The sequence below is a fragment of the Prionailurus bengalensis genome, chromosome B4 (assembly GCF_016509475.1).
Source record: "Prionailurus bengalensis isolate Pbe53 chromosome B4, Fcat_Pben_1.1_paternal_pri, whole genome shotgun sequence".
NCBI classification, from domain to species: Eukaryota; Metazoa; Chordata; class Mammalia; order Carnivora; family Felidae; genus Prionailurus; species Prionailurus bengalensis.
In genome coordinates, this window is record NC_057358.1 from 61,372,582 (window position 1) to 61,396,875 (window position 24,294).

The window sequence follows — 24,294 nt, forward strand, 5'->3', positions numbered from 1 at the left end:
ATGATTTTGTTCCTTCCTCTGGGGCTTCTCTCTTACCGCATACAATCAAGCTGGAGCTTGGCATTGCAGGAGGTTTGGTATGTGCTCCATTACCGGGGATGGATTTCTGATTGTTTGGTGCCCAGTCTGGTTGATTTTAAATCTTTTACATATCACCTCAAATATTTTCACTTCTGTAGAAAAAGAACCCAGTGAAAGTATTTTACCTTGTCATCAACATTATTCTCTTTATGATGGAAAAAAAAACATAAAGGAAAATTTAATCTTTGTTAATAAGTCCTCTAATAAAATTGGTTTTAATGAAAACTCTAATCTCTCTCCATGTTGATGGCTTTACAGTGGGAAAACATTCTTTTCTAATCTTTGAGGTCTATATTTAATGAATGATGAATCTCGATTAATTTGGAGGAAAATGCTTCACTTTAATGATCTTAAATCTAGTAAATGAAAAAAAAATGTTGATCCTCACTTGTATTTACCTAGCATCAGTTATCATGAAAAGTAAGGAATTTAGTTCTCAGATACCAGCAAATGGTTAGAATAATCCTATATCGAAGTATCAACATAAAGAATTAAATTAGCATTCATAATTTCACAGAACTCCTTTGTCATCGGCAGAGAGGAAACTCTATTATTCTCCCCTTTATTAAAGGTAAAAAAATCTTACGTAGAGAAGCATAGTACTTTTATCAAACACATAAGCAGAGGAAATTTTATATAAAAGCCAGGTCATTCAAAGTGTGATGCAGGGCTCTATTAAACCAGTTATACTGCCTCCTTGGAACATTAATGCATGTGTATTTAAGCCAAATATTTCTGACATTGAGATAAGTTTCTTTTTTCCCATGGTCCCTGATATGTCAGAAAATGAGACGCATAGTTTTTGCTGCAACCAGGTGCTCTGTTGTTTTAGTCACAATTCTTTTTTTTTCCTTCCCTCCCTCCCTCCCTCCCTCCCTCCCATCCTCCCTCCCTCCGTCTCTTTCTTTTCTTTCTTTCTCTTCCTTCCTTCCTTCCTTCCTTCCTTCCTTCCTTCCTTCCTTCCTTCCTTCAACTGTAGCTCTTACTCAAGTCACAAGGAACAATATTGTGGCATCTGAGGGTGAGGCATATCCATATGGCAGCTTTTCAGAAGTTTAAAGTATCTGGAGGCAGACATGCAGAGGCTCTGTGCTGTACTTAATTTTAGAAACTTCTTAATTTTAATGTGTTGTCCATGGCACAAAAGAAATTTTCACTGGGAGACTTTTGTGGTGTTTGAGGTAACAACTCTTATGTTACTAGAATCCCTTAACAACAAGGCCAACAGGAATGATTCCCTCTGTCCTGAAGATTTTCTTTGGCTTTCACAGCGTCCAAAGCACTTTATAACATGGCTAGACTATATTGAATTTCCATGTTTAGATCTACACCCATAATTTAACATTTTTCTTTTTGAATTATATAGTACTATTGTATGCAATTCAAATACATAGAAAAACCTGAGGATCACTGCAATTCCAAATACTTGAAATCTGTAGCAGGATACGTTTTTTGTATCCTCAACATGACCTTGTTAATTTTCCTTTTTTAAATGAAGGAAAAGGGAAAGAGAAATCTTTTGTTTTTTTAATCCATTTTTTCCCATAATTTTAGGTAGTAGTGTTTGTCCTGTTTTTAAAAAGAACTATGACCAAATTCATCACTATCACTCCTCAGACATACTTTCAAGAAAAGATGCACCTTCATTCTCCCCAAGAGAATGTTGAATTTACAGGACCTAACTTCTGCCAGCCAGGGTAGCAGGAGATCATGAACTTAAGCCTGAATTTGCAGCCAGTTTTGAGTAAATGAAAGCCTTAAGTCCATACCGAAGTCTTTTCTATAGAGAGTTATACTTCCTAATCCTCCTTCCGTTGCACTTTTAAATCACCTCTCAATAATAGGTTTTAATCACATTATTTGTGATTAATTAATCACATTATCCCAACAAAATTTTTTAAAATATCTAAATATTGTTTTCAGAGATAGCCTGATGTTCTCTTCTAACACATCCATATGTATATATCTCAACTGGATTACTAGCTCACTCACCAGAGGCCTTTTATATATATATATATATATATATATATATATATATATATATATATATATATAAAATGTTTGATTTGTGTTACATCAAACCTCCACACTACAGGTCATGAAAGCTATAGATTGATGTCTTAGGCCCCCAAATAGGCAAGAGATATTTTTGATTAGTCAAGAGTCATTGAACACTAAGACAAGTTGGAAACCAGGCTCAACATTTGGAGCCAAATTTAGTCAGCTGCCATCATTTGGACACTCTTGTCTTAATTTTTATAGTCTTTGTTGCCAATCTATTTATAAAATGGAGAAAGTTAAGTATTGTAAATGAACTGCATGCTAATAGAGTGTCCAGATGAAGTTCACGTATTACTTGCCAGATATACTTGTAAAATATCTATGGCACTTTTTTGTGAGAGTATGAAAAACACTCAGCTTGTTCTTATTAGGATTAACTCCTCATTACCAGAGAGGAAAATTGCATGACTCTTATTTATACTAAATAAAAAATGTTTTAGGCATGGTACATTAATTATAAGTTCCTAATATTATTGTATCTGAGTTGCCCACAAAGATCAGTGCTATGGATTTTTATTCTTTCACAAATTGTCCATTGGTGGAGAAAGTTTTAATAGCATTTGAGTGCTTTTGCTACTTTGCTTTGCTTTGTTCAAATATATTTTAAAAAATGGTTTATAGATGCTTCCTTGTTTAAATCCTTTAAGGGTTTCTCTTCTCATTGCAATTAGAATAGAATTAAAATGCCTTTTGATGGTTCTCCATAGTTCTGGTCTTCTACCTACTTTTCTGATCTCTGATTCACTTTTCAGGCACAGGGTCAACAAGACCACAGTCCTTCTGGTAAGAAATTTGACCTGGTTAAGGATAAAAAGAAGTCTGGTGTAGCTATAGCATCTGATGGAATTCTCTGGTTCATATGATCCACATTGGCCTTTTTTCTAGTTCTTGAACTCATCAGCCTTATTTCTACCCTTGGACTTTGCATTTTTTCCTTTGATGGAAATGTTCTTCCCCCAGACATTTTATATGGCTGAACTTCTGTTCACTTGTGATATCTCAACTCTATTTGTGCCTCTCCACAGAGATCTTTCTTGACTATCCTTTTTAAAAATGTCTTTTCCAGTATTTTTTTAAAAAAAAATTTTTTTTTAATGTTTATTTTTGAGACAGAGAGAGACAGAGCATGAACAGGGGAGGGGCAGAGAGAGGAAGACACAGTATCTGAAACAGGCTCCAGGTTCTGAGCTGTCAGCACAGAGCCCGACGCGGGGCTCGAACTCATGGACCGCGAGATCATGACCTGAGCCGAAGTCGGCCGCTTAACCGACTGAGCCACCCAGGCACCCCTCCAGTATTTTTTTAAATCCTGTCTTTTTCTTCATAGCCTGTAACATCAGAAATGGTTTACTGTCTAACGTCCAATCTTCCTTGTCTTCCCCACTCTCTCTATCCTGTTGCCAATAATGTAAGTTCAGGAGAGTCAAGCTCATGTCTGTTTTGTTCACTCTGTATCCCCAGTACCTAGAGCAGCACCTAGAATAAAGTATACGTTCAATAAATATTAGTTGAATAAATGAAGATTAAATAAATGATGAAGGGGCTGTAAAAATAGAGTAAGTGCTTAGTTCGTGAAGAGAAATCTGTTTCATCTGGGTAGAACAGCTAAGACAAACCAGGAACAAAGTGGGTGGATCTGAATTCAATTCCTTGTTCCGTGGAGTCATTTTATATGATTTTGGGCATGTTTCTTAACCTCAGTGCCTGTTTCTTTATCTGTGAAAAAATGAGGTAGAGCCCATGGAAAAAAGATGGATGAATTGGTTGGTAAAATGACTGAGATTCATCGTTTTTCCAAATGTATCTCAGTCAAGGAGGCTCTCCTTTTCGATAACAAACTTGCTTGTAATATGTTTGAAAAGCTGAGATAATATTATAAGATATGCTAATAGTTTAATAGCCTTGCAAAATTTAAAGTAATAGTTTGTTTAAAAAGAAAAAAAAAACATGAAAGTATCCCTTAAGAGTTTTAATGTACTCATTTTGCAGATATCTTTTAGTTTTGCTTATTGTATTTTTAGTTAAAAACTGGAAAATATCTGAAATATATTTTTGAAAAGCAAACTTATGTTTTTTCAAGAAAGGTGAAATTGTGCTTGACTTCAAATGACCCTTTGCAACAATTATTTCGTACTACTGTAGTCAAAAAGCTGAACTAAGAATATAATTACAGACATCATTGACATCAAAGTTCTAATAGTTCATCTATAAAGAGGAAAACAATCAGGCTTGGACATGCCAAAATCATGATTTATTTCTTCAGTTCATCCAACACATATTTGTCTAATGTCTTCTGTGGGTGAGGTACTACTGCAGATATATTGGGTAGGTACGTGAGTGAATTGAACAAAAGATGTTCTTCTAGGGATTAAATTTTAGTCAGTCTATTTATTCTATCCTTTACTTCCAGCTTGCTCTGTAACTTTATACCTTTCTTCATTTGCAAAGTATGACTTAGAGGATTGATACAGAAAATTTGGGGGTGGCTTTTAAAATCATGTAATTACTGTTGCCTAAAATTAGCTACAGCGTGTTCTTTTGAGGTTATATCCTAAATACCAACATGATATTAATGTTTTGGAGACCATCTGGTTCTTCAGACACATCTGCTTTGCAAATCTGGACAAGTCATTTAATTTGATCCGGCCGGATCAGATCTGTAAGAATTGGACTATTTCAAGGGAGAAGAAAAACTGGATTTGTTGAGACAGTAGACTGTAGTTTGGGTTGTAGTAGTATATTTTGGCTACACTTCTCCTTTAAATTCCAGCATATATTCAGTTCCATTAAAAATATGTATCTACTGCTTATGGTATTGGTTGGAGTAGAGTGGTTTTTGACTTAATATATTTATTTTCTATGAGTCTAATAATTGTAGAATTTATAACATACTTTTCCTTCTAAGAACTTTGCGGTCCTTCACACACTTCATTTTATTTATTCAGAATTTGTCCTATGGAGTAGAAAGGATGGACATTTCTAGTCAAAAATAATAACTTAAAAATTGAAATACTTGGTAGGGATTGAATGTGCTTAGCAACGAATTTGGTAAATGAACTTGGTAGTTACAGTTTGAAGCTTAGTGAACTTTCCAGTGAATATTGGTATTGTCCGTAATATGATTTCTATAAAAAATATTCATCTTAGTACAAGGATCATCATTCACCAGATACCTATTACATGTGTGCGCTGTGTATGATTAATAGCAAATTATAATTCCTGCACTAAAGGAACCTACACTCTTGTTCACATATTTGAAATTCTTTTCAAAGAGGTATGGTTATTGGTTTTCCTTAAACTCAATGAATTAAATCCCCTAGGATGACACAGGCCATCCCTGATAGAACTGAGGCTAAAACCTAAATATGTTGAAAACTAATAAAACTTGCCCTGACTTTAATAACATTTTTTTCATTACAGAATATGTGGATACATCTTTGTTTTTCTCCTCTACATACCATGAGTCTTCATGCTGTATCTTTGTTGAGAGTAGTTTAAAATAGCTTATAAAGGAAATAATTCTTTCAGACACCTCTTTATAATGTTGTTCCTTGTATCTTTGATATTTATAGACAAAACTACGGAGGAAAAAAAATGCATTGCAGGGAAATGTTAAGATTAATGTTCATTTTTATACTTACACAAAATACTAAAGGCAATTACTATCGTATATTACATTGGAACATAACTATCCAGTTATATAATGATGGATCACACTGTAAAAGCAGGTGGCTAGTGTCAGTTTGTATTTTCAGCGTGTCCATAATGATTAATATTGTAGTTGTAAGTCAAGTTTTTGGAAATTACCTGTTTTGTTTGGACTGTGGCACCGATAATACAGTGTTGAGTAGTATTAGACCAAATTTTAAAACTCTCTTGTTATTACATACAAGGTTTTCTTATATCTGGCACCTGCTTAGTTTGCTACCTTCCTGCCTCCACTCTTAACTCCAACTATTCTTATCTATTTAATATTCTTTGCATATAACAGTGAACCTTACAGGCAGGCTTCGGGCATCTTTTCTTTAATACATACCTTGCATATTCCTGTGGTGTGTGGTTATCTAGGGAATGTTTCTCTTCAACAATAGACTGCACTCAGTGAGGAGAGACTTTTTTTTAAATCCTTGTATTCCTAGTATCTTCCTTCATGTCCCTTCTGCAGATGGGTGGATTTAAGTAACTGAATGGGGCTAAGATGAGAGGTTTGAACTATATAAAAGACTGGTTACTTCTGCATAGCTTTTCGCCATGTTCCATAACCATAGCTTTGGCTCTTATTTGACTCATTGTCCTATAGTAAGTACTTGCCTCCTTGAAGTTTGGATGAAAATGAGCATATGGTGTACAAATAAATTACTAGAAAAAAAATACTGTTTAATTGTGTTTCTTAATAATGGTGAGAAAATGTTTTGTTTCACTAACTTACCTGTTCCTCCAAAGGAGGAATCTACTAAAGATCTATATAACCTATGAAGTCTACTAAAATTGGTTAAACTGTGACATTATTTGAAACCATGGCAAATAAGAAAGTGAAAACTTTTTTTTTATTAAGCAAAACAGTCTGTCATATCCAAATTCCCAGAAAAGAATGGCATTTTTCTATCTATGAAAGATGTCATGAATATACTCAAGAGAATTGTTTATGACTATACTGTTCTTTAAATTTCCTGAAGTCCAACGCTATATTATATTTTCCCAAAGGTAAATTATAATTTTACATTATCGAATCACAGTTTAAGTGGTTAAATTTTGTGGCCTTATATAAATTAATCATTATGAAATCTTTAGAGGATGTATAATGAATAAATGAAGGGCTAAAGCAGTTCGGTAAAGCACTTCTTTAAATTTTGGTTAAATCTCAGTCAGAGCTTTATTTTCCTTTACTAATTTGCTAGTAATTATGCAGCTTCAGAGTGACAACTATTGAATTATAGGAGTGGTAGCATCATCAGACAGTTTAACATTTGCAAAAGAAAGTTAATTATCTGAAAATTTGAGACTTATCCTGAGGTTTAAAAAATATTTTTGTGTAAGTTTTTAAAAATACATGCACATTTATTTATTTAGCTCCTTAATGCATGTTGTTTCCAACCAAGTAAATCTATTTTCAAAACAGAGATTATTGAAGAGATTTGGCTTATTTTTCTTTTCTTGGTGAATGTGCCAAAGGTCTGTTTTCTATAAGACATGTGTCTGTTTCAACTTACTATTTCGATTATGAGTAGTTTATTATCCAGAGAGACCTTCAAAAATAGAATATTTGCTAAAGAATTCTTATGTATATGGTTGAATACATATTTTAGAATGATTTAGAATTTATAAATAGCATGTAATATAATATTGGGAACATGTTAAGTATAACATATAATGCTTTCATAAAAAGGAAAGAAAAAAGATAATAATGTATTAAGCATTTCCAATAAGGAAGTGAGTGGGTGGAACATCTTCAAATGCTGATTTGGCTTCCCTTAAGATAGTGTTAACGTCTTTATATTTAGCTGACTGAGGTTCCAGCATTTACACTACCCACTTAAGTTTGTCCAGTCTCCCAAGTTTTATTACTCCTTATGAATACTGCCTTGAGATTCTGACTTCCACACTTTGACTTCTACCTTTTTATATTAGGGGCGTGAACTTCCTGGGGGGCAGTTCTTTTATGTATGAAATTGCTCAGAGTTTCCATCTGCTTTCACTTGACTTGTGGTCTTGAAGATCATGCTTGGCCCATGGGATATTACAGTGTGCCGAGAGGATGTGGAGTTTTGTCAGCCAGTGAAATATGTCTGTTTTTTTTTCTTTTTCTTTTTCTTTTTTTTTTTTCAGCAGCTTTCATACACTCCTCATCCTGTGTGGTCTTCACCGAACTGAATTTATATTTAACAGAACTGCTCACCCTCTTTATCATCTTCTATGACTTGGCCTTTTTTAAGGAGAAGGTGTGTGGAAGTAACATCGGAGCCAAAAAACTGTAGTGTTGGCAATAGGAAAACTTAAAACTGAAAGCTTAAAGTAGGTTATATATGAATGTGTTCAATATTCACAAATGTGTATTTTGTAATGCAGAAGAGTGTTGTATTTCAGATATGTACAACTGTCAAAAAAAATTCCCATGCCAACAGTAGACTCCAAGTTTTGTCTGAGATCCAAATGACTTTTTTGCTTGTTTTTAGGCACTACTGCAGTCTTCAGTTAAGCAACAAGTAGAAGCTATTGAAAAACAGTACATTTCTGCAATTGAGAAACAAGCACACAAGTGTGAAGAGTTGTTAAATACTCAGGTAATAAAATTGCACATCCATTATATATTTATACTTTTCTGACTCTCCTCCCCTGAGAGCTCTATAACTGTTTATTCAGTTTCGTGCCATTTACTTTCCTTGGTGTATTTTGGAGGAAAAAACTATGCTTATGTAAACTCTATGTTAAAGTTTGGGAATTTTATGAAAGACTAAAAATAGAGCTAAAGGCCTAAAATATGTGGCTTTCCACCAAATTAATGATTCTTATGTTAATTTCTGAGTTATAGTATTATTCATCAAATAACAGAGGCAAAGAGATGACTGTGAACGTATTATGGCATGTGAAACGATTTTTAGTGCTATGAGATTTGTAAATAATATTTGCATTTTTGAAAGTACTTATTTATGTTTAAGTTACGTTTCATTGCATATAGACATTGGTTTCTATTTTAATTTTTCCATTAAATATGTTTCTTTTCTTGATTTAATGTCTTAGAAGACATAAAGAGATGATTACATTGAACAATCAGTTGAGCATTTATGGAGGTGTTATAGTGTAAATAATATATTCAAGAAATTCCCAGAAACACTTGTAAATAACGTAAAACTTGGTAGGTGAAAATAAAACCAGCTTTGTTTAAAGGAACTCTTTTATATCATGAGAAAGCATACTGAGAATTTGGAAAACAAAGTTAGGTGTAGAATTTAAATGGAGACATAAATATGCTACCCTATTACCAAGATTAGGGTCAATTCTATTAAATATTTTTCAGTGTCATTTTAATAAATGGCTTGGAAGAAGAAATACATAGGGAATTTTATAAATTTAATATAACAACTATACTCTTTTGGGTGTCGAAATACTAGGTCACCAGAACTATGAAGTGTATGACTTTGTGAATGGACAGAACAATCATGGAGAAGAGTTAAGGTCACAGAACTGTGAAATAGCATAAAGCATGTATTAGCCAGGGCAGGGCAGGTTATGCCCTGTCTCTCTGGCTTCAGACAGCAAAGACTTATATCTTACTCATGCTACAGATACAGATACAGTGTCTTGGGCCCTAGTCCCATCTTGTCTTCACCCTAGTGTAGTTCCTATGTGGAACAATACCTTTTAACATTGCAGAATGAATAGAAGCCCAAATATCCTACCAGTAATTAAATATTCTGGACTGGAAATGATGCTTCCACTCTCAATTTATATCAGTAGTGCTTTACTTCATCATAATGAGGTCAGGTAGTGAGATCCTACTATGAGTATGAAAGGGAGGGAACAGGAAATATTTGGTAAACAGCATTAATTATGCCACAGTTGGCTCTTATGGTTGCCAAATATTCCCAGTTTCCATCTTACTGGCAAATTTGCTTACCCTGTCTCCTTGGGAGAAAATCTGAAAGTTCTTTCCAAGCTATGGCCTCAAGCTCAAAAGTCCAGGATCTTTGGATGATAGGTAGGGAATGATGTACCATACTGTCTACATTATCAGGTCCAGATATATAGTCCCTTTTGATCTAAAGAACTAGAAACTAAAATACATGTTGTTTACCTTCAACATATTTAGTATATAGTAGCAAGATAAAGGTATTTACTGTAAACACCCTCAGTAGGAAGGATGAAGAATCAGATGAACAGCTGTCATTAGTATGTAGCAATTCTAAAATCTCAATGGACAGATTAAATAACGTGTGTTATGGGGATAGGATTGCTCTTTGATTGACCGTGATTCTGTTTAGGCTTTAGGGACAGAGTTTCTAGTCCATTGTTCTTCATGATCTTGTAGGTTTTAAATTCTTCAATATCTTTGTTGGCAATATCTAATATGAGTATTGGTGAGTATGCCATTTCTTAGCCTGCTTTTTGACTGTAGAAAATTGGGAGACATGGGTTACTTTAGATGGCAGATTGTGGCAGTTCAGAATAATGGTTCTTTTGGCTCCTTATCTGTTTGATTACAATCAGTTCCATTTGTGAAAGGTAAACCCACAGTTATTTTAGAGAACTACTTCCTACATTTAATTTGTTTATATGATTTTACCCCTATGGTTGCCCATTTTTCTATGTCTCTCTCTTTTTCTGATTAAAGATAACTTTGTTTATCAAGCATGGGTTTAAGAAATTCCAGGGGTCTCTTTCTCCAGACCATTTGTTCCAAATGAAAGTATATAGAGGACAGTAACAGTAATAGGCTTATTTGGTCTGTGCTTGGAGACATTTTAATCCATTGCATCCTTAATAGTGGGTGTAGCTAACATATACTTGATTCAGTACTTGCTGTAAGAAAGAATGTAGTTGGCCTTTTGTTGCTCAGAGACTTTCTCAGTTGTTTCTTTTATAAGTTGACATTGGGAAGATAGTTATTCCTGCAAGTCCTCAAATTTCTGAACTTTTTTTTGTTACCTGTAATTCGATTCTTATGAATTGTCTTCTTCTTGTGAATTCATTGCTGACTTTGTCTTTTTCTTACAATGCCTTATCAAAAATAGCCAATAGCAGAGCTAATAAATGAATTCAGCAAAGTTGCAAGTTAAAAGATTAACACACAAAAATCAGTTGTATTTCTATACATTCTTGATGAATATTCAAAAAAGAAATTAAGAAAGCGATTCAGTTTACAATAATAGCACATTAAAGAATAAAATACCTCGGAGTAAAGGAGATGAAAGACTTGTCTGCTGAAAACTACAAAACAGGCTGAAAGAAATTAAAAATAACCTAAGTAAGCGGAGGGATATCCCATGTTCATCGACGATTGGGAAACATTTGGTGAAGAACAGGCTAAGACTACCTCAGGATATTTAGAGTATGATATACAGTGTGACGAAATGCCATTTAAAAACCAAACACTAAAAGGGGATATGATTAGTAGGCCAAATCACATAAAGTATATAAATGGTGATCCCACACTTGTTTTTCTAATAATATTTCATTAGATGCCATTTGAAATTTGAAATTAATAAATTTAATTTAACAAAAATAATCGCTGGATGGTTCCTTAGGAATAATTTAAAATAGCCTGTGTGTGTGTGTGTGTGTGTGTGTGTGTGTGTGTACACACATACATACCTTTCCCTTTTTTTATTGGTTTTTTTTTTTCAAATTGAGAATTTAAGGGAAAAGCAAGTATGTTCAGAGTAGTTGCAAGCAGATGCTCAGAAATCTGGCTGTTTGACTTTGTCACTTAACTGTGTACTATGGAATGTCCTTAGCCTCTCTGTGCCTCATTTTTCTTACCTGTAAAATGTATATACAAGTAATTCCTACCTCATAGTATTGCTATGAGTATTATATGACATCAGACCTGCATAGTGCTTAGAATAGAACTTGGCACATTCTAGGTGTTCAGCTGGTATTGGCTGAATTATTATCATCTTTGCTATTCTTGGTCAAGATCATTTGTATGGCTCCTCCCAGAACCAAGGTTATGACTCACGTTTTCTAATTTCCAGTCTGTAGTAGAAAGGCTACTTATTTGTAGTTCATGTTTTATCTTGTGTTTGATTTAAAAAAGTGGTCTTTAAATTTTTATACATTTGTCTTGGGGCCTCATCTAGTATTTGAATGCTAGACCAACTTTTTGTCCTTCTCTCTCTTCCTTATTTAATGAGGGCCTTTTTTATGACTGGCATTCTGCTGGATTATATGAATATAATATGAACAAGACACAGCCCTTTTATTAAGCAGGTGGAAACATGACATTATTGTAAAACTATGGTAAGCTATGATAGAATAAATAATTATGTTATATTAAAGGGTATGTAGTTCCTTCATATAGGGTAAGGGAAGACTTACTGGACTAATGATGAGTTCTCTCAGGGTTCATGGGTCTAAGTGAGGTCAGAACTGAGAACTTAGCATGAGAGAGGTAGATGGAATAACGTATTCACAATCCTTTAAATGAGAGATTATAATATAAATGCTTGGCAAGGGTGGGTGAGGCTATTTAAGACTGCCAAATGAAAGATTATTTTATGCAATAGAAAGGATAATAAAGGACCTTGCCTGACGGGAAATTGGGTCCTTAAGACATTACTAGAGACATGACATTTGTTTGGATTTACATTTTAGTCATAATTACTCTGGCTAAAGTTTATAAAAATGAATTGATGAAAGACAGTATGAGAAGCACATAACAGCCTCTTAAACAGCCATTACAGTTATCCAAGTAAGAATGGTGGTGGCCCAAAGTAAGGTGGGTGCGTGGGAAAGAGAGATTTTGATGGTTTTGAGTCATATTAAGGGAACAGAAACCAGAGAATATGTGGGAATAAAAAAGAGGAAGTAAATGTTGATTGATAAAGGATATATTTACACACACACCAACACACACATTTTATATACATAAATATGTATTTATATACATAAATATATTTTTGTGGATGATGACCAGATTTTTGGTTTTGGCAGTGCAGTGAAATAGGAAACTTAAGACCTGGAGCATGGTTAGGGTTGAAAATTTTGTGTTTTAATTTTTTTTTTTTTAACATTTATTTATTTTTGAGACAGAGAGAGACAGAGAAAATTTTGTGTTTTAGACATGTTGAGTTTATAGTGCCTGTGGAATATACAAGATCAGAGTGCATAACAGAGTTGAATACAGAGTCTAGAACTATGAGAAATCTGGTTTTGAATTAATTTGCAAGTCAGAAGTATATAGAAGGTCATTGAAAGTATGTCTGTGGATGAGACCAGAGGATATATAGAATGAGAAAATAAATTCCATCTAGGGTCCTGAAGGACCTCAATAAATAATGGATAGGCTAAGAGAGCTCATGAAGGAAACTGTAAACTGGCAAGAGAAAAAGGAAGAAACCAAATGCCTAGTATACCTAAGTCACAGGAAGAGAGCATTTTACAAAAGAGTGAGTGGTTAACATTTTCAAATGATGTAAAATAAGTAAGTAAGGTATGGATTTACAAATGACTGCTGGATATGACAACAAGAAAGTGTCATTAACAAGAATAGTTTCAGTGGAATGGTGGAGGATCGAAGTAGATAATCATATGAGTAAAAAAGAAGATGAAAAAATAGAAACAGAAGGTAAGTCTTTGAAAAGCTTATTAGATCATTAAAATAAGACAGCACACTGTAGGTAGAAGGAGCTATGAAGGGGAAATTTTATCTTCCTTGTATTTTGGCCTAGAAGTTGAACTCATTTAAACTTGCTCTTATGGGCAAGAGCCAAGTTAGTAAGACTAAAGATTTAAAAAGAAAAAATGGATAGACCAGAGTACCCAAGAAGGAGGAAGTAATGAATGGAGGTTAACCTTTATTAGGTAAGCAAACATTTTGATGTGTGCGTGTGTGTGTGTGTGTGTGTGTGTGACTGGGGGTGGAGGGATGTATATGTGCATAGATGTAAATTTTAAATATTATTTATACTTTTGAATTGTAACACTCATAAATTTTCTTAGTTCCTTTCTGTCAGCACTTGTAAAATCCAAATTTCTGTGAAGGATATGTACAATTTACTATTTAAAATCTCTTAAGTGCTATTAACATATTTATATATGGAATGTTACCCAAGCACACAAAATAAACTATCTATATTATTACTTGCAGTGCCTTGTCAAAAATGTCCAGTAGCCACCAACACATTTTTTTTTAAGTTTATTTATTTATTTTGAGAGAGAGAGAGAGAGAGAGCACAGGAGTGCACACAAGCAGGGGAGGGACAGAAAGAAGGAGAGACAGAATCCCAAGGAGGCTCTGCACCATCAATGCAGAGCTCACTGCAGGGCTTGAACTCACGATCTGACCTGAGCCTAGATCAATAGTCTGGTGCTCAACTTACTGTGCCACCAAGGGGCCTCCCAGCATACATTTTTTAATGTATTATCTTCCAGTGTCTTCCCTAAGAAATACAAGTTATCATTTGAATCCCGTACCAGAATGTAAATTCTGTGAGAAATAGATTATGGGTTTATTCTGTATTTTGCTGGATCACCTAAGCCTATCAACTTTTTTGTGTATGCTCTAGGTGCAGGAAAATACCCTCGTTATTGAGAGATGTATACACCTGTTTATCCAGTCACAATCAAGATACAGAACATTTCCATCAACCCAAGACATTATCTCATGCCCTTCTACAGTCATCCACCCTCAACGACCCTAACCCTAGGCAACCACTGATCTGTGTTTGCTACTATTGATTAGTTTACTTGCTTTAATAACAGTTGGTTGATGGGGAGCCTGGGTGGCTCAGTCGGTTAAGCATCCGACTTCAACTCAGGTCACAATCTCGTGGTCCGTGAGTTCGAGCCCCGCGTCGGGCTCTGGGCTCATGGCTCAGAGCCTGGAGCCTGCTTTGGATTCTGTGTCTCCCTCTCTCTCTCTGCCCCTCCCCCGTTCATGCTCTGTCTCTCTGTGTCTCAAAAATAAATAAACGTTAAAAAAAATAAAATAAAATAAAATAACAGTTGATTGAGCCGCCGAGTCTTGATTTTGGCTCAGGTCATGATCCTTGGGCCTTGGGATCGAGCTCCACATTGGACTCCATGCTTAGTGTGAAGCCTGCTTAAGATTTTCTCTCTCCCTGCCCCTTTCCCCTGCTTGTGCTCTTTCTCTCTCTCAAAAAAAAAAAATTAAAAATTAAAAACAAACAAACAAACAAAAAACAGCAATGTCACCAGATACTACTAAATGTCCCCTGCGAGAATGGGGATAGTAAATCACCCCTGGATGAAAAGCACTGCTGTGATCTAGTTTTCTATCTGTACACCAATACCATACAGCTTTATTACTATGACTTTATGGTAAGTCTTAAAATTTTATGTATAAGAACTTTAATTTTATTCTTGAAAATTGTTTTGCTAGTTTAGATAATAAGCATTTTCTTTTTTTTTTAATTTTTTCTTTAACATTTATTTATTTTTGAGACAGAGAGAGATAGAGCATGAACGGGGGAGGGGCAGAGAGAGAGAGAGGGAGACACAGAATCCGAAGCAGGCTCCAGGCTCTGAGCCATGAGCCCAGAGCCCAACGCGGGGCTCGAACTCACGGACCGCGAGATCATGACCTGAGCTGAAGTTGGACGCTCAACTGACTGAGCCACCCAGGCGCCCCGATAATAAGCGTTTTCTTTTACATACATTCTATATTCAGCTTGTCAGTTTCCATTTAAAAAACAAGCCTGTTGTGATTTTGATTAGAATTACATAATCTATAGCTTAATTTAGAAAAAAAATGCCATTTTAACAATATTGAATCTTACAATATCCGTGAACATAGTGTTTTTCTCCATTTTATTAGATCATATTTAATTTCTCAATAATGTTTTGTGGTTTTCAGTATATAGGATCAGGTATACTTTGTTAAATTTATTTGTAAGTATTTCATTTTTAGAATACTCTCATAAATGGAATTTTAAAATTATATTTTCAGATTTTCTTTGCTAGTATATTAATGCAATTGGTTTTTTGTATATTGCTCTTCATTCTGAAATCTTGGTAAATTCACCTTTTAAGTCTGTAACTTTTTTGTCAGTTTTCTAGGATTTTCTCTGTACCTTATAATGTCATCTGGAAATCACTCAGTATTCCATATTATTTAGGATTATACTTTGTTTGCGATTTGTATGTCTTTCATTTCTTTTTCTTGATATTTAACTGTTAGGTCCTCCAGTATAACATTTAATATATGTGGTGACAGCGTCTTGACTTATTCCTAATTCTTAGGGAGAAACCATTTAGTCTTTAACCCTTAAGTGTAATATTAATTCTAGGTTTTCCATAGATGCCATTTGTTGAGGAAGTTATCTTTTATTACTATTTTTCTAAGAGTTTTATTTAAATCATGAGTGTTTAGTTTTTGTTCATTTATTTTTCTGTATCTATGGACATAATCGTGTTTCTTTTTTATGTAATGTTATATATTATATTATTGAATTTCATATATCAAACTGGTTATGTTCATGGGATAAATCCTATTGTTAATGAGAAATTTTTATTTTATATACTGAAAGATTCAGTGGGATAAAATTCTGTGGAGGATTTTTGTGTCTGTGTTCATGATGAATATAGGTCTGTAGTTTTTGGTTTTGTTTTTGTTTTCTTGTAATACCTATTTCTAGTTTTGGTGTCAGTAAAACTGGCCTCATAAAAAAGTATTTCTGCCTTCTCTGTTTTCTAAAAGGATTGGAATAGGAATAGTATTATTTTTCTTTAAATGTTTGGTGGGATCCACTGGAGAAGCCATATAGGTATATAATTTTCTTTGTTGAGACAGTTTTTAATTACTAATTTTCTGTTTATTAGTTTTAGTAATTTATGTCTTTCAAGAAACCTTGCTTTGCACTTAAATTGTTAAATTTATCGGAAAAATATAATGGTGTTTTATTGTTCTTTTGTAAGATTTATAGTGATGTCCTTTCTTCTTTTCTTCATAGTGGGAATTTATATCAATTGGTTTAGATTTAGTACTTTGTTAATCTTTTTTAAGAAGCAGTTTTTGGTTCCATTGATTTTTTTCTTTCTTTTTTTTTTTTTATTTCATTGCTGGTCTGACCTTTATTATTCCTTTGAGTTTGATTTGCTGTATTTTTTAAAGTTCTCAAAATGGAAGTACAAATACATGATTTTAGAGCTATCACGTTTATGCTAATAGCCAATTTGACTATATTCCACATATTGTAATATGGCATGTTTTCATTTTCATTTTGCTTGAGATGTTCAAAAATTTCTTTAAGATTTTTGTTTAACCAATGAGATATACAGTAAGTTAGTTAGCTTCACATTTTTATTTAAATTCCAGTTAGTTAACATACTGCGTAATATTAGTTTCAGTTGTAGAATTGAGTGATTCATCACTTGTATACAACACCCGGTGCTCATTAGAAGTGTGTTGTGTTGTTTACATTTCCCATATTTTGAGATTTTTTTCTAGCTTTCTTTTTTTTATTGATTTCTAATTTAAATTGTTTTGTATTGAGAATATATTCTGTATTGAATCATTTATTTTCAGTGTATTAAGACCTGTTTTGTAGCTTAACATATATTCTATCTTTATGAATATACTGTGTACATTTGAAAAGAATGTATATTCTACTGTGGCTGGGTAGAATGTTCTATAAATGACAAATTAGGTCAATATGGTTGATGTTTTTCAGTTCTTCAAAATGCAGTGATTGTATTTTCTTCTTTCAGTTACTGAGAAAAAGAGTGTTGATCTCTCCAATTGTAATTGATTTTGTCTATTTCTTTCAATTCTGTCAGTTTTTTTTTTTTGTCTTGTATTTTGGTGCTTTATTGTTGAATGCATGTGAATTTGTAGTTGTTAAATCCTCCTATTGTATTTCTTCTCTTAATATCTATTTTGTATTATAATAACATAGTTAATTTAACTCTGTTATGCTTACTAGTTATATGGTCTTTCATTTTCCATTCATTTACTTTAAAATTATCTGTGTCCTTGAGGGGTGCCTGCATGACTCTATCAGTTGAGCATCTGACTTCATTTTGGCTCAGGTCATGATCCCAGGGTCGTGTGATCAAGCCCTGCATCAGGCTCCTTACTGAGCACTGAGCCTGCTTAAGATTCTCTCTCTCTCTCTCTCTCTCTCTCTCTCTCTCTGTCTCTCTCTCATTCTCTGTCTCCCTTCCTCCCTCCCTCCCTCCCTCCCCCTCCCTCTGCCCCTCTTCCCTCCTCACACTTGCTCTTTTTCTCCCTCTCAAAATAAAAAAAAAAGACTGTTCTTTCACACATGAATTTTCTTTGTACCTTATTAAAAATTAATAAGATATGTGTGTGTTTATTACTTAACTCTCTATTGGTTCCATTTACATATCATAACTCCTATACTCCTAGTCTTGAAGTCAGATAGCAGAAGTCCTCCAATATTGTTCTTATATTTCAAACTTGTTCTGACTAGTCTGTGTTCTTTGCACTTACATATAAATTGTATAATCAGCCTGTCAATTTCTACCACAGAGCATGCTGAGATGATAGGAGCTGTGTTTACTCATATCATTTCTGCCACCAAATGTGTGAGTTTCAACATCAAGCAATTCTCCAGTTCCCCTGCTGGTTGTTGTATAAGTCAATTTAATTCTTCTCTTTTTTAAAAAAAAGTTTATGTATTTATTCTGAGAGAGAGAGCAGGGGAAGGGTAGAGAGAGAGGGAGAGAATCTGAACCAGGCTCCACACCACCAGCACAGAGCCCGAGGTAGGGCTCAAACTCATGAACTGTGTGCTCATGACCTGAGCCAAAGTCAAGAATCAGATGCTTAACTGACTGGCCACCCAGGTGCTTTGTCAGTTTAATTCTGACAGTACCCAGCGTTAGTGCAAAGTTCAGATTAAGGGCTTAGTCCCATAAGACTTACCCCACTTCATATTCCAGTTGCAAGTTCTATGCATTCTGTACTCCTAACCAACAGGATATGAGTCAGGGAGCTCCTGTAACCCCCTCTCAGTCCCTGGACCTCCTGTATTTCTGATCAAATGGCTATAAATCAAGACTTTCCACAAGCCCCTCCTGAGGTTTGATAATTTGCTAGAACAGCTCACAGAACTCAGGAATGTGTTTTACTTACTATTACCAGTTTATTATAAAGGATACAGCTCAGGAACAGCCAAACAGAAGAGATGTAAAGGGTAACATGTGGGGGGAGCCAGGGTATCGTGGAGTTTCTGTGCCCTCTCCAGGTGTGTCACTCTTCCAGTTTACCCAGTTCACCAATCTGGATGCTATCTAAATCTTCTTGTTTTTATGGAGATTCCATTACATAGGCATAGCTGATTAAATCACTGACCATTGATGATTGATTCGATCTCCAGCCCCTCCCCTCTTCCTAAAGGTTGAGGAAGGGGGTAAGGTTGAATGTTCCAACCTCTAATCACATGGTTGGTTCTTCTGACAGCCCCATTCTGAAGCTACGTTGGGGTCCACCAAGAGTCATTTCATTAACATAAATTCGGGCATAATTGAAGGGGGCTTGGTGTGAATAACAAAAGATACTTCTTTTACTCCTATCTCTAAGGAAATCCCAAGGCTTTTAGAAGCTCTGTGATAGGAGCTTGGAATGAAGACCAAATATATATTTCTTACGCTGTCACAGATGTTGCTTGGGATTGTGTTGAATCTATTTGGACGTAATTGACAACTTTACAATGTTGTCTTGTTACCTAAGAATATGGTATACTGCTCCAGTTATTTAAGTATTTTTTAATTTCTGTCAGTAACGTTTAAAATTTTTACTGTTCAGGTCTAGCACATCTTGTCAGATTTACTCCACAACATTTCTTCTTTTTTTAGTGCTGCTTTGACTTTTATATTTTTTCAACTTCAATTATCCAGTGCGTGTTGTACAAAAAAATACAATTGTATATTGGTCTTGTATTCTGTGATGATGCTAAAATCACTTGTGAGTTTTAGCACCTTGTTTTTGATAGAGTCTATTGGATTTTCTACATAGTCAATTATGTTGTCTGAGAATATAGATATTGTTCCATCTTCCTTTTAATTTAATGTCTTTTATTTTTCTTAACTTACTGCACTGGCTAAACCCCTAGTACAATATTGAAAACCTCTAGTACAATAGTACAATATGGAAGGATATCTTTGCCTTTTGCTTGACCATGGGAAGAAAGCATTTAGTTTTTCATGTTAGCTCTAGATATCTTCATGAAAGCTCTCTACTAGGTCGAGTATTTTTCTTTCTACTCCTGGTTTTTATTCTGGGAATAGATGTTGGATTTTGTCAAACAAATACATGTATAATTTATGTTATATATGTATATGTATTTTCTCATAATATTCTCTTGTTGTCCTTTTATATCTGTAGCAAGTTTTGTGATGTCTTTTATCTTATTCCAGGTATTAGTAATCTGTCATTTTTCTCTTTTCCTGATTAGTTTTGTAGAAGTTTATTGATTCTTTTAATCTTTTCAAAGACCAGCTTTTGGTTTCATTGATTTTATTTTTTGTGTTTTTCTTATTTCTATATCATTGACTTATACTCTGACCTTTATTATTTTATTTATTTAGTTTAATTGGATTTCAGTTTGCACTTATTCTGGTGTCTTAAAACAGAAGCTTAGGCCATTGACTGATACTTTTATTTTTCAGTATAAGCCTTTAGTGATATGTTTCTTTCTAGGTACTACTTTAGGTGCATGTCTCACATTTTAAAATGGCATGTTTTCATTTTCAGTGACTTAAATATGCTTTTTAATTTTTCTTTTGATTTCTTCTTTTATCCTTGGGTTATTTAGAAGTGTGTTATTTAGTGTTAAAATATTTTCTGGTTTTCTACATGTATCTCTTTTGTTGATTTCTAATCTTATTCTAATGTGGGCAGAGAACATTATGTGATTTAAATATTTTTTTGAGATTTGTTTTATGGCTCAGGATATGCTCTGTCTTGGTAAATATTCCTTATCTACTTGAAAAGAATGCACATTCTTCTGTTGGAGTTTCTTTATAAGTGTCATTTAGATCAAGTTTTTGATTGAGTTGTTCAAGTCTTCTCTATTGTTACAAATTTTCTTTCTTCTTGTCTGCCACTTATTGAGAGTCAAGTGTTGAAAGATCTGACTGTGCTTATGGATTTGAGTAGTTTCCCTTGCAATTCTATTTTTTTGCTAGTGATTTTGACACACTTCTATTTAGTACATAAACATTTCGGATTAAGTCCTCTTAATATAATTTTCTCTTTAACACTATGAAATGCCTTTTCTCTGATAATGTTTGTTATGAGATCTGCTTTGTTTGATATTAATATAGTTTCTTCACCTGTCTTTTGATTATTGTCAGAATAATATATTTTCCCCTATACTTTTACTTTTTCCCCCCTTTACTTTTAATCTATTTCTGTCTGTATGTTTAAAATGGGTTTCTTACAGGAAGCAGGTAGTTGTCTCTTACTTTTATCTAATCAAATAGCCACTGCCTTTTTATTATGTGGGATTTATTTGTTTGTTTGTTCGTTTGTTTGTTTGTTTGTTTGAAGTAGGCTCCATGCCCTGTGTGGAGCCTATAAAGGGCTTGAACTCAAGACCCTGAGGTCAAGACCTGAGCTGAGATCAAGAGTTGGACACTTAATGGACTAAGCCACTCAGGCACCCCTTTTTATTGTGTTTTTAAAACTCTTTACATTTAATGTGATTATCAATACTTTGATATGTACCATGCTGCTATTTGTTTTCTGTCTGTTCCATGTTTTCTTTGTGTGTTTTGTGTGTGTGTGTGTGTGTGTGTGCCTACTTTTGGATTATGTTAATGATTTCATTTTATGTCTTTTGCTGGTTTATTATGTACAACTCTTTGTTGTGTTATTTTGTGATTAGGGAAGGTTGGCAACATTTTTTTGAAAATGGGTAGATAATAAATATTTTAGATTCTCTGCTAAAACTGTGTTAACTCTGCCAATATAGTGAGAAAGCAGCCATAAACAATATGTAAATGAGTGACCATTGCTATGTTTCAATAAAAGTTTATTTACAAAATCAAACTACAGGTTAAATTTGAACCAGAGACCATACTTTGCCAAACTTTTTAGGATCTTGAGTTCTTAATTTCCTCTTTATGGTAATTTTTCCCCTCACATTAGCTTTCTCATGAAAATCCCTTGGATTCCTTAGTAATGTTCCCTTTCCTGCAGAGTCTGATACAGTAGATCCATTGGGACAAAAGAATATATGAATGTTATGAAATTGGCAATAGTTAGCTATTTTTAGTCAAAACCCAGCATATTTGGGGGCTTCAATGTGGTATTTTAACAAGAATCCAGGTATTTGTGAATATTTTGTTTCCACAATATTAGGAAACATCATTTGGGGCAATGTTTTCTAAGTTTCTTGATAATGAGAATAGTGGGGATATTTGTTTACTATTCAGATTAACAGGATTCTCCTCTATTAATTTTTATTCTTAACAATTTAGTTGGAGCCCAAGGCAAATCAGGTAATATCTATAAGAGAACTTTTTTTTTATTAAAATTTTTTTTTCAACGTTTATTTATTTTTGGGACAGAGAGAGACAGAGCATGAACGGGGGAGGGGCAGAGAGAGAAGGAGACACAGAATCGGAAACAGGCTCCAGGCTCTGAGCCATCAGCCCAGAGCCTGACGCGGGGCTCGAACTCCCGGACCGCAAGATCGTGACCTGGCTGAAGTCGGACGCTTAACCGACTGCGCCACCCAGGCGCCCCGAGAGAACTTTGATAGACACTGTTTTAGTATTGCCTTCATATTGCTAATCTTCAGCATTCCTTCTTCTTAATTTCTCATCCTTCAAGTTTCAGAATTGTAAGAGGAAAGAATCCCATTATTCCTACTTTCTTAGGTGTTTTTAACCTCAAACCAGTTAAAGGGATAGGTTGGAAGAAAGGACATGTAATATTTTGATATTTTTGTGGACTAAGAAGCTACTTCAAATGATATCTTTTATTAGTAGTTTGGATTAGGACAACTATAGAATTTCTTTGTACTTATTTTTTAAAATCTGTAAATTAGAGTTAATTGTAGTATCTAATAGGTGCTATATAAGGATTAAGTGAAGCAAAGTGTCTAGTATATAGTAATTACTCAATAACTTAGTAGCTGTAGTTCTATGGGAAAATCTCTAGATTTAGTTCTTTTGTTATCTGTGATTACTTTTATGCAAAGGGATGTCCGTTATCCTGAAATACAAGAAATCATTCACACATTCATTGTTATTTTTTAAGGTTTTTTATTTGAGAGAATGCTTAGATTTTTTTATGTGGTTACAATTTCCATTAGCATTTGGTAATTGATTTTTTCAAATAATTTCCATACAAATTCTGGAAAATTTCTCTATCAATTTTGAGACTTCCCGTGTCACATTTTATTGTAATTTTTGGTAACTAAATAAAGCAAACACAAAATTAGTATAATAGGCATAGCATTAGATTTAACACATGGTTTTGTAGCAGAGGAAAAATGTTTTTTTCTAATATTTTCCTCAGTTCTCTGGCTGGGGCCTTGTAAACTGAAGTGACAAAAGACAGATTAACAAAGAGATGACCATATATATTTACTTAATGTACTTTTTCATGACATGGGGACTTTAATAAGGAAATAAAACCAAGATACAATAAAACCTGAGCATTTTTATACTAGAGTTGATGAAGAGTGGAAAGTCATGGAAAAACATGATAGGACAAAAGGCTATAAGCAAAGCGAACTGGGGACAATTTAGTAAGACCTGTTCATTTGGATTCTTGACAACCATCTGTCTTCAGAAATAAGGAAGCTCCTTTTTTTCTGGGTATAGGGTAGGCACTTCTGACTACTTCCCCCTACTTGCGTCAGGGGGAAAGGAGAAGGTCAGAGGATTCTTCCTGCACCTTCCATTTCTCACATCCCTTCAGCCTAAAATATTTAGTATGTCAAGGTGCCAGAGTCTTGGATAGTGTGTTCTGAACCCTGTCAATTTCATTATGACATATTTGCTTCAGACCTTTTAAATTTGGGGGGAAAGTACTGTCTCAACTTCTCTGTCATACTTCCTTTCCTCTTCTCTAAAGGACAAATATTATACAGGCTTTACCACGTTTTTACTCTTGCCTCCATGTACCCATACTTGTTCAGTATTTAATTCTAGTCCTTAAATTCCCCCAAATATTACTGTGATTATTTACATTTTTATTGTGATGTGCTCACATGTTTACAGATTTTTTTTTGTTTACCTGTTACTGCTTGCCTTCTCTCCTTCATGAGTTCAATCTACTTCTTATAGTCTTTATTAATTATGAAGTAGAAACTTTAACATTTTTTTTCTGAAACTTTTTATTGTACCATAATTTGTGAAAAGAATTTCAGTACTGTGTAAAATACTATAGCAGTTGTTTTTCCTGAAGGTATTATTCCACTGTCTTTAATGTGTAATGCTTCTTCTGAGATGCCTGATGTTAGTTCAGTTATTGATATTTTATAGATCATCTGT

General features: G+C 34.1%; 1 protein-coding gene across 21 annotated transcripts in view; it reads left to right on the forward strand.

Moving 5' to 3' along the window:
- CCDC91 (coiled-coil domain containing 91) overlaps nt 1–24,294 on the forward strand; it is a 353,607-nt gene that overhangs the window by 203,321 nt on the left and 125,992 nt on the right. For 19 of the 21 annotated variants that reach the window (XM_043562023.1, XM_043562025.1, XM_043562034.1 and 16 more), the window contains one exon: nt 8,316–8,423. The exons of the other annotated variants lie outside the window; for them this stretch is intronic. In XM_043562023.1, coding sequence (XP_043417958.1) covers nt 8,316–8,423 — 108 coding nt within the window. The remainder of the gene's footprint in view (nt 1–8,315; nt 8,424–24,294) is intronic. 21 annotated transcript variants of the gene reach the window in all.